At 34.0% G+C, this 11,593-nt stretch overlaps 1 protein-coding gene across 1 annotated transcript; it reads left to right on the plus strand.

The window, feature by feature from the left end:
• Positions 1–365: 365 nt before the first annotated feature.
• Positions 366–1,589, plus strand: LOC132310252 (chitinase 2-like). Its single transcript, XM_059808445.1, has one exon. It carries the CDS (start codon positions 516–518, stop codon positions 1,422–1,424), a length of 909 nt encoding a protein of 302 aa, XP_059664428.1. The 5' UTR covers positions 366–515; the 3' UTR covers positions 1,425–1,589.
• Positions 1,590–11,593: the final 10,004 nt, after the last annotated feature.

Here is an 11,593-nt window from a genome sequence, read left to right on the forward strand (position 1 = left end):
AGAGAGAAAAATTTCAAAAAACATATTTTTATAAAAATCACAATATGACTTGGAACCAAACAAAATTCAAGTCACTATTTTACAGACGGATTGATTAATGACTTTTAACTAGATCACAAAGTGACTTGTATCGAAACAAAATTCGAGCCAAATTTTTACAGAAGGGTTGATTAATGACTTTTACAGGAGTGCCTCGGCATTCCAGTTACTATCCTCCCACCGCCAAACAAACTACATATATTTGTAACCATGTTTACAACGAATAATTGTGGCCACAATAATCTTCCTAGGAGTGCCAAAAAGTCCAACATCCTGTCTGATATTTCTCTATCCCCAATTTGAGAAAGCAAAAACAAACTCCATGAACGGCAAATAACCAATTTAAATTGTCTGTTTCTCTTGCCTCATAGCTCACGTTTGTGGCCATCACAGTTATATAAATTTGATCAAAGTGTCCCATTTCTCTCATAACCTACAACACACAATCACAAACACATTCTTCAAATCAAATTGCAATGGCATTCCCTCATCTTTTCCTGGCCCTTTTCGTTCTTCAAGCTCTTGTTCTCTCCCCTCTGTCCATCAAAGCCGCCCCATCAAACCTCTTCCGCGAATACATTGGAGCCGAGTTCAACAATGTCAAATTCACAGATGTCCCAATTAACGCAAATGTCGAATTCCACTTCATTCTCTCCTTTGCCATAGACTACACCACCTCCTCTTCAGCCTCCCCCACCAACGGGAAGTTCAACGTGTTCTGGGACTCCGATAATCTCAGCCCCTCCCAAGTCTCTTCCATCAAGAGTAAGCATTCCAATGTCAAAGTAGCTCTCAGCCTCGGAGGGGACAGCGTGAGCAATGGCTTCGCCTACTTCGCCCCATCCTCAGTCGACTCGTGGGTGTCCAATGCCGTTTCATCGCTCACAAGCATCATCAAACAGTACAATTTGGATGGCATTGACATTGACTATGAGCACTTCCATGCTGATCCCAACACTTTCTCCGAATGCATTGGAAGGCTTATCACAACACTAAAGAAAAATGGTGTTATTAAATTTGCTTCCATTGCTCCATTCGATGATGATCAAGTCCAGAGCCATTACTTGGCTCTGTGGAAGAGCTATGGCCATCTCATCGACTATGTTGACTTCCAATTTTATGCGTACGATGAGGGGACTAGTGTGTCTCAGTTTTTGAGTTACTTCAAGAGCCAGAGCTCGAACTATAATGGTGGAAAGGTGTTGGCGAGCTTTATAAGCGACGGGAGTGGTGGTTTGTCGCCACAAAATGGCTTCTTTACTGCCTGCAATAGGCTCAAGAGTCAGAACCAACTCCATGGAATCTTTATTTGGTCTGCAGATGACTCTAAGTCCAATGGATTTCGCTATGAGAAGCAATCACAAGCTTTGTTGGCATCCCACTAGAATTTGCAATGGCTTTGAAGCTTTTAATAATTGTATTGACAAAAAACCATTGTACTTGAATAGATTGTGAAACGCCTGTATTACTGTAATGTTTATCTTTCAGATTGTGTTCTGTTTGTAAGAATAATGTACCTTAATATATATTTATTAGTTGTTTGTGGCTAATGTGAACTTCTTGTGCTTTCAATATGTGTAATGCTACAAATATGATTGATATTTTTTGTGCAATTCCAATAACCAGTGTCTATCAAACACTAAATAAGAATATAGTTTCTCTTATTAGGGTTTTAAATTCGATGATGGTCACGTCAGCTAGTAACAAAAATTGGAAAACTTATATTTTTTTTCTTGTAATATATGAATTGAGCAGGAATCTGGGATTGAAGTTGGGTCACGCAGAAGGGGTACTGAAAATATGCCCAACTGTTGGGATTTTTTCCACCCACTTGTGCATCAAAAATTCAAAAAAAAAAAAAAAAAATATATATATATATATATAGGTGCTGTACGTTGTTATATATATAGGTGCTGTACGTTGTGCATTAAATGCTAGCCGGCTAACTAGACTATAGCCCAAGTCCAAATAATATATATATATATATATATATATGGTAGAAAATTCTAGTGTCTGAAGTGTGCATTGAATGCTAGCCGGCTAACTAGACAATGGGAAAAAATGGTCTCCTGCTACCCTCTCATTGGAAGGTGTCCATTGCTGACGTGACTGTTTCAGTAACTTAGTGACATGGTAGCTTAGTAAACAGGGTAAAGTGCAAATAACCCCCTTTATCTTTACTCTCTCTCCCAAAAAACTTCCCTAAACTTCTATTTTAAAAATAAACCCCTTAAACTATCTAATTTTTTGCAAAAAAAAACCAGGCTACACTGTTCCGTCATCCAATTATCATGTGACCTGGGCTATATTTTCAAAATGACAGTGCTACCCTTATTACTGTTTCAATAATTAAAGAATAAAAACACAAATTATCCATTTGTTAACCCTAATTTTCGTTCATAAATCATCACCTCTCTGTGGAAGTCTCACCATGGTCACACTCTGCAATCCACTCAAAACTAAATAACTCCAACTGCATGTTCCACGTTCAAACCCCAATATGAACTATTCTTCCTCCACCATTAACACTGTAAGAACCCTTTTAACATTTGTGGGTTCTCTTTGTTTTCCAAAAAACCAAGTACGTGTTGAATTGGCTATTCCTTACCCTCGTTTTATTGGATCGGACAAATCAATATGGTATACAAGATCCCTGATCTAACATCTAACAGGCCTCTGTTCAATTATATATATATATATTGTGATATTGAGGGTTGCAATAGAAAGTTCCCTTGTGCAATAGGTTTTTAAGAGGGAGGAAAATATTGATGACAGAGGGATCTATTAAAAAAAAAATTAAATTGATGCAGAGACGAGGGAGATAAAGTATTAAGATGATTGTTGAGTGGTGGTGTGGGGAGGCGCCGACGATGGTGGAAATTGCCGAACACACACAAATTTTAGGGCCAAGCCACGGAAAGAAACAAACAAACGCTAAATCAATAATTTGGAAAAAAAATAAAAATAAATACCCAACAATTTTAGGCTACCAAGAGCATAATGACTTCCATTAAAACGGGTGAGAGCCCAACATCAAACTTCATGACCACCGGCGAAAAGCTTTAAGAATCTACGACGCAATCACAATAACCCCGTTGAAATCTATTGAAGAACCAGCTCGTCGGCTGCCGAAGGTTGCAATTGGTAGGCAATATCGTCGGCAACGGAGAAGGAAAACGTAACACAGAGTGTAGAGAAAGAGACAGAGCGCAGAGAAAGAGAGAAAGAGAGAGAGAGTTCTGTAGAGAGACCGTGTTTGGGGCTAAAATAAGTACTCTAAGGACGTGTTTGGCAGTTGTGTTAAGGGTTATTGGTGATAAGGTGATGTGTTGTCCTAATAGTATTGGATGTTCAAATTGCATTTGCCACGTCAACAACATCAGGTGCTAAAACAATTAAACGGCAGCGTTCCACTAAAGGGTAGTCTAGTAATCTAACATTTTGGATGACCTCCGGTGACCCTGATATTTGATTTTGTCCTTAAAGTGAAATTTTTTGATAGTTTAGGGGGCAATTATTAGTTCAGGGGGGTTTTGTGAAATTGACTAAAAGATCAGGGGGGTTATTTGCACTTTACCCTAGTAAATATAAAATTTACTTCTTATGTATATAATACTATTTATGTATTTGTACAAAAGTTTTATATACTTTTATATACATACGATCTTAAATTTCCTCCTAAAACTGATTTCTTATTTCTCCTAAAAGGTGAGATCTTATTTCTCTCGAATCTAAAATGTTTATCCTCAACTTTTGTATCATTATTTGCCTCTGAAATTCAGCTCTCTCCCCCTCTAAAATTGAAGTCATGAAGAATCCGGTCACTGACCAAGAATCCGGCGACTGATCAAGAATTCGGCCAAAGACGAAGCTTCTGAAATGGTCTTTCTCCCTTTGTCTGTCTATCCGGCGAATGACCAAGCTTCGTTCAGGTGTTTCTCCCTCTAAAATCGAAGTCAATGGAGCTTGGCCGGAAACAATGGAGCACCATCATTAACTTCACCGGACATTAATAATGTGAATGAAGCTTACCTAAAACAATGGAGGTTACTGGGTCTAGTTTGGTTGGTTTTACTCACTGATGTTGGGAGGCTCGTTGACGGACTGAAACTGCAGAAAAGAGCTTGTGATTTGATCACTGAAACTTGAATCAAGTTTCTGGGTCACCGAACAGAAATCGGTGTTGATTGTGAATGCTATTATTTGATTTGAATTTTTTTTTTTTTTTGGTCGGTAGTTTGATGCTGATATTGTAGATATGGGGGAGGGTGGCTTGTGGATTTAAAATTATTTACTTATTTTTTATTTTATTTTTTTTTTGGTTGAATTGTTGATACCAACTAATTGAGGCAAGATTTGGGAGAGTGAATGTTGTGAGGCTATGTTGTTTTGTATATAGAATGAATGCAAAAAAATTATTTTTTTTGGTAATGTAATTACACAAAATTTTAATTTGTCAAAAGATTGAGATATAATATAATGCATATGCACAAAAATTTCCTTTGGTAATGACAGCTTTTAAATAAGTAGCAAAAATTTGTTTTTTTTAGAAATGTAATTACACAAAATTTTAATTTGTCAAAGATTGAGATATATAATGCATATACACAAAATTTCCTTTGGTAATGATAGCTTTTAAATAAGTTGAAAAAAAGAAAAAAATAATAACATGCTAAACAAACATATCTTGAACAAACATTAAACTACGTAATATTAAACAAACATATCTTGAAAATATCACAACTTTAAAGTTTAATGTTTCAAAAATTAATTATATGATACATCTCAACTTAATTGTAACATATATTATTTATGAACTTTATAATACAACAATAATATAAAAATGAATGGGATAAAATAAATCCATCAACTTTCTTTTATGAGTGCAAGATTGTCCCATTGTCAAAAGTAAAAACATGTTACACAACTTAAGTTTAACATGTTTCAAATGTAAATTATATCTAGTATCACAAATTACTTGTAACACGTATCACTTATTATATAAATTAATGTCTAAAACATAATGAATACTTACCAATACATATCTTGATTTAAAATTGCTATTTTACTTCATTGTTGGCAAAATAGTTTTTTTTTTTTTCAAAATTAAATTTTATTAATCAACAACCGAAGGGAAGACTATACTTTGTGAAGTATATTTTTGATATGTGTTATGAAAATATTCTGATACAATATTCAATTCATATATGATACATGTTGTAAGAACTTGTGATTGTTATTTATTGTAATCTAAAATTCTAAATTTACTTATCAATTATGCATCTCAAATATGTTTTGAGATGCATAATGGATAGATAAATTTGTTGTGATTCTTAATCTGTTGTTTTGTAAATAGAAATATTGCACAATTTTTTTTTTTTGAATGTAATTACACAAAATTTTAATTTGTCAAAAGATTGAGATATATAATGCATATACACAAAATTTCCTTTGGTAATGACAACTTTTAAATAAGTAGCAAAAAGTGAAAAAATATTAACATACTATTTAGACCTATTTTTCAAGAAATAAGTTTTTATCTCATATTTCCTCCCAAATTTTGATCACCATCTTTAAATTCAAGATCATTATCCATTAATTACCAAACCAGAATCATCTCTCATGGTGAGTATACATCATTATCGCTGATTGATCTAGTGGTCAAAATTGGGCCACGCCAATTAAAAAAAGGAAATCATTTTTCAGTTAAATGAAAAAAATAGGGAAATAATGCCAAGGCAAACATTGCCTTAACGATCCAAACCCGGTTCTCTCTCCCCTATCTTTCTTCCGCAAATCTGGTTCACTCGTTTATCTCCCTCTCTCCAACTGTGCGAAGAAGAAACCATGGGTTTTTTGTGGTCGCCATCCTTTATCTGACAAATCAATTCCACTTTAAAGTGTGTATATATATATATATTTATGGGAATAGGAGGAAACATAAAATCAATTGAAATCAATTCCATTATTTTACCTAGTTAATTCCATTACCTACATGAGGATGAAGGTATTTGGTGTTGGTGAAAAATCAAAGGAGGATGAAAGAAGAAGAAGAGAACAGAAGCATGAAGAAGACGAACAAAAGAGAAGAAGTAAAAGTTAATTGGGTTTTTACTGAATTGGGTCCCATCTATAACTGAATAAAATATTTTTGTATATAACTTTTGTATACGGTATTTGTACATGGTAAAACAAAATTAAGTTTAGAAATTTTTTTATTCACATGCTGAGTTAGTGCTTATTGGGCAATGACAAAGCAACTCTGGGTGACATGGCTCCATCAGAGCCATTGGATCTGCCATGGACACCCTCCAGTGAGAGGTGCCATAGAGAGGATTCGCGCCCTTAGACTATAGTCCAAGTCCAAATAAATTAGTCATAACCCAGCCCAAGTTGCCAAATTCATAATAAAACATAAATGATAAATGGCCCAGCACAGCAAACCAAAGCTACAAGCCTACAAACAAATTAGTCTACGGAACTGGAAGATTGAAGAACACCTAACTATTTGGGTGTAGTAAGCTGCTCATCATCGTCTGCATCTTGCAGCTTGAGTGATAAATCGTCTTTTGCAATCTTCGCCATGGTTAGAACTTAGAGGAGGCTTTATCGCCGGCACTAAGGTTTTCTCTCAATCGGAGGTAGTGTCGCCATCAACAATTCAACTTATCCTAATAAAGCAGAAGACAATAGGCCTGTTTCATCGATCTTCTCAAGGTAAAATTTCTCCCGTTCACTCTTCTCTCTTCCAATTGATGACATTGTCCATTTTTTCTACACCAATTTTGATATAGTATGACATCATGAGTTCTGAATTGTTATTTATGGAGTATTTATTTTTCTTCTTGTAGGAGTGATACATAGGATTTTCATTTTATTTTGTTTAATTTTGTAGGTAATTGGGGTTAGTGATATTTTGTTTAATTTTCTTGGATAAACAATGTATTTCTACAATTTGCAGCACTCTGGGTTTGATCCTTGCAGGTTAATTTTTCCCCAATATGAGAAAATTGAGTTTTGTAGATGTGAAATAAAAGTGTGTTGTGAATACGAACATAAATAAAATATAAAATTACAAATCACATAACAAACAAAGTAGAGGAAACAAAATAAAATCTGACCTTGAAAATACACAAAACACCAAACAAGTCATTTAATCCAATAGATTTTAAAATATATATATATATATGTATATATACACACTTAGAGCATGAATAACACTATTTCTTTTTCTTTTTCTTTTTCCTGCTATCAGCTCTATAGGTGATGGGCAATTAGGCATGCCCTTTATTTTTGTTTGTTGAAGCACTACAAGGTAGGAATTTTCCACCATCAAGATGAAAAAATTTCTTATCTTTAGCCCCCACTTTGCAATCCTAACTCCGCTCCTGGAAATGAGTGACTGTCCTCTACTTCTACACTTATTATATTGTGTTTGTATAATCCCTACTCTCCATGTATAATCTATTTTCTTCCTAATTGTAGTCGGATCTGGGTTTAATCACATTGTGTTTGTTTTATTTGCATTATGTGTGCTGTTTTGTAATCGAATCTCTATATGTAAGTTTGTTATTTGCTTTATATGAAATAAGGAATAGTCTGTCTCATTTAAAATTTCAATCTAGAGATAACTTAAAAATTATATGCGAGAGATGAATGTTTTTTTAATTGAAATTATTTGCCATTGTAGCGATTCATAGTGTTTAGGATTAAGATGTAAGACTAGAACTCTTGACAAGTAGTGTAAATAGCCTATAAGGAAAATTGTGATTGAAGTTACAATTTATATTTGTTGAAGTTAGATTTCGGAACGACACAGTTTTCCTGCAACAAAATAGATAATCTTGACGGCATTGATATAGTATTTGCAAAGAGCACTCCAACAATTAAGTCCATCACTGGAGACCTTACATGCATCTCTTATTACTTTGAAATTTATCGTCTTCCACAACATTTGTTGTTTTCAATTCTCAATGATAATATGATACAGAGTGATTTCTCTAGACATCACTGCCTCAATTGATTTGATTTGTATGAAACTATGAATATCACACTATTAGAACCCCACTTTTTGCTTTGTGCATTCCTCTAGACTTGTAATTTCACAAATTATAACATGACCGGTCCTTTACAAGGGTCGCGATACCAAGTCAAGCTTGAGAGTTGTGTGTGTTTAGGAGGTGGCCAAGTTTTATATTTATAAAAAGCCATTACTACCTTTCTCTATATAAAATATAGATAGGGCGAGTAGGGATCGTCCCAAGGGATTTGATGGTGTATCGAATTGTGAAACTATGGTAATTAGGGTTAGTAGGTCAAGTGATCACACAATTGGTTGGTTGGTTGATTAAGCTAAATTGAATTCAACTAAATAAAATAATATGAGGTAAACAAGAGAGAGAGGTCTTGGGGTGTAGAGATCACCACCAAGCAATACTTTTCTATACTACTAACAAGTGATCAATTGAGGGTAATGGATGTGTTGCAATATGATAAGGGTGTGTGTGCATTAGGTTGATTCAATTGGCAAGGATGACAAATCAAGCAAGTATTGTCTAAACATCATGTGAAGAGCACAATATATCTAAGCAATAGAGCATATATTATCTAGACAACATGGGGATAGCACAATAGATCAAAACAAGTCATTAATCCTTCATTAAGCTCACAATCCATATGCAACACAATATTAGAGGAATATACCATTTGGACTCAGAAGCATGGAACATCAAACATCAAGAGTAGATTGTCCTCCCATCTAACATTATACTACCATTACACTAAATCTACACTACTAGCATGAAAATAAAGCTATCTAGACTGGGGGAGAGGCACAAACCATCAAGAATAGGCATAAACCATCAAATGAACCAAAATAGCATTCATTAAGCATATCATCTTGATAATCTCTAGATCTATAGCATCAATACACATAGACATGCATCAAAAACACTAAATCTAGAGATAAGCACATGAATATCCTACTCTAGCATACATAGACATATGAGTAGAATATAATAGTCAATTGGAAGCATTAAACCATACAAACCATGAAATAATCAAGATTTATATATACATGAATATCAAGATGTATCATACAACACTAATCCCTCAATAATACACAAGATTAGAGTATAGAAAGCATGCTTAGGGCTAACTCTAGCCCCAAGAAGATGTCTAGCCACTCATGGTAGTGATGATCCAACCCTCAAGGGCTAACTCCATGGCTGCTCCTTGTAGATGAAGATCTCCTCCAATGGTTGCTCTAGCTTCCTCCCTTCTTCCTCTCCAAGAATAGCCTCCAAGATGATTTTCAATGTGTGACAAGAGACTCTAGACTCCTCACCAAAAAGTGTATCCTATTCCTTATATAGGTAGGTCAAATACACCCTATGATGAGCTGTGGTCGTGCAAGGCATATTCTCCAATGATTGGGTGAAGGACGGAATAAATGAGCTGGACTTTAACTTTTTCTCGCTGGAGGAAGTTCGATCGATCGAACCTTAACTTGGATCGATCGAAGATGGGTTCGATCGATCGAACTGCATCTTGGATCGATCGAAGTGGTCTGACTCCTCCGGATAAGGACAAGGCTGAGATATTTCGAAGATATTTATGGGGAAAAGGACAAAAGTGATTGGTAGGCGTACAGCTGTGGATAAGATCAATCATTTGAATAGGACAAAATAGGGTTCGATCGATCGAAGGTGATGTTGGATCGATCGAACTTGGAATTTCAGCAAAGGCCAAGGTTGGATCTATCGAGAAGTACTGTGATCGATCATAGATGTTCGATCGATCGAACTCTAAGTTGGATCGATCGAACTTTTCAGCTGCACAACTTTAATTCCTTTTTGCTCCTTTCTTTCTCCACTTTGCTCCCTCCTTTGGTTTATCTCAGGATTGCTTCAATTAAGCTCTTATTTGGCTGAGTTAGCTCAATTTTGGGATTAGTGCCTGAAAATATAAATAACATGTAATAAGTCTAAAACGGCAAAGTAAGATAGATAAAGGTACTAGAATGCTTAAGCTTAACGGGTTTAAATGCGCACTTTTCAGTGCTCATCACAACATTTGTTGTTTTCGATTCTCAATGATTATATGATACAGAGTAGTCTCTCTAAACATCACTGCCTCAATTTATTTGATTTGTATGAATATCACACTATTGGAAATTTGGAACCCCACTTTTTGCTTTGTGCACTCCTCTTGACTTGTAATTTCACAAATTATAATCTTTTGCATCACTTATGTGTTTCATTATCTAGTGTAAAGTGCAAAAAAACGTCGATGAACTATTGCCTTCTTGCAAATAACCTATCTATTGCCTTCTTGCAAAAATTATTTCCTAAATTATTAATTTGTTGCAATTAAGGACAAACTCATAATAAAAGACTATTTTACCACTCTCATTAAATTTTTCATTTCTTATTAGATTATTTTTATTATATTTTCTCTTATCTAAAATGATTAACTCACTATTATAGATTTATTATTAATAATAAAACTTATTATACCCAGTTTAAACTTTTTTATCGTATAAAATTACCCTTTTTTTCATACAATATATTGAAGAAAATTAACAAACTACTTAAATAAAAAAATACCTTCTTTTTCATGTAATATATTCATGAAAAAGTAAAATATTAATTAAATTATTTTAAAATTATCTACTTAAGATTTTTATTTAAACAATTAATTTCAAAAATTAAAGGCAAATTTAATGGAGAATATTTCATTAAATTAGTATAAAAAAATTCATAATTTATTTCAAATAAGAAAAGTAAATTAAGTATAATTCAATAAGAAGTGGTATTATGGTCATTTAATGAAATATAATCTAGGCATTGGGACATTTTGCAACAAAATGTGATAGTTCAGGAGGTATCATACACAAAATATAGTTCAGAGAGGTTATTTACAAATTTAAACATAGTTCAGAGATTTTTTTGCACTTTACCCCATTATCTATGACCATTAAAGATTATAACCTAATGATGCTTCCTCGTCTTCCCAAGTAAAAAGTCCACGGTTTAAGTCTTTACTCAGAAAATTATTTGAGGGGGCGATCATAATAACAAAAGCAAACTAAAACTCCCTAAGAAAAAACAAAAATATAAATAACTTCCAGGAACATTTTTTTAAAAAAAAGTATAGAGTAGAGTACTAGAGTTATGTTGCCAACAATTACTATCTCCACAGGAGAAAGTTTGTCGGTTGGCCAAATATAGTGGATTTGACAACCCAAAAAAGAGTGCAAAGTCGTGAGAGTGATCAAACGGGATGAGTTTGAACACCCAAAACTTGGCGGGGCAAGTTTAAATATAATGAATTTTAACAAATACATTGTGGGTACATAATTATAATTTAATCAAAATCATAGATAAAAAATATAAATAAAAAAATTTTAGCGGGGTGCCTACTTTAGGTTGTCCCGGGAGACAAGTGGGGTGTGCAAGTAAGTGGGGTGTGCAAGTATATTTTTTGCCATAAAAATAAAAAATAAAAATAAAAAAAAAGAAAGTGTGTTTCATTACATCAATGTTTTAGTAAT

Source organism: Cornus florida, unplaced genomic scaffold (genome assembly GCF_030987335.1).
Source record: "Cornus florida cultivar Cherokee Brave unplaced genomic scaffold, ASM3098733v1 CherokeeBrave_3.0.0_Hap2_Chr05, whole genome shotgun sequence".
NCBI classification, from domain to species: Eukaryota; Viridiplantae; Streptophyta; class Magnoliopsida; order Cornales; family Cornaceae; genus Cornus; species Cornus florida.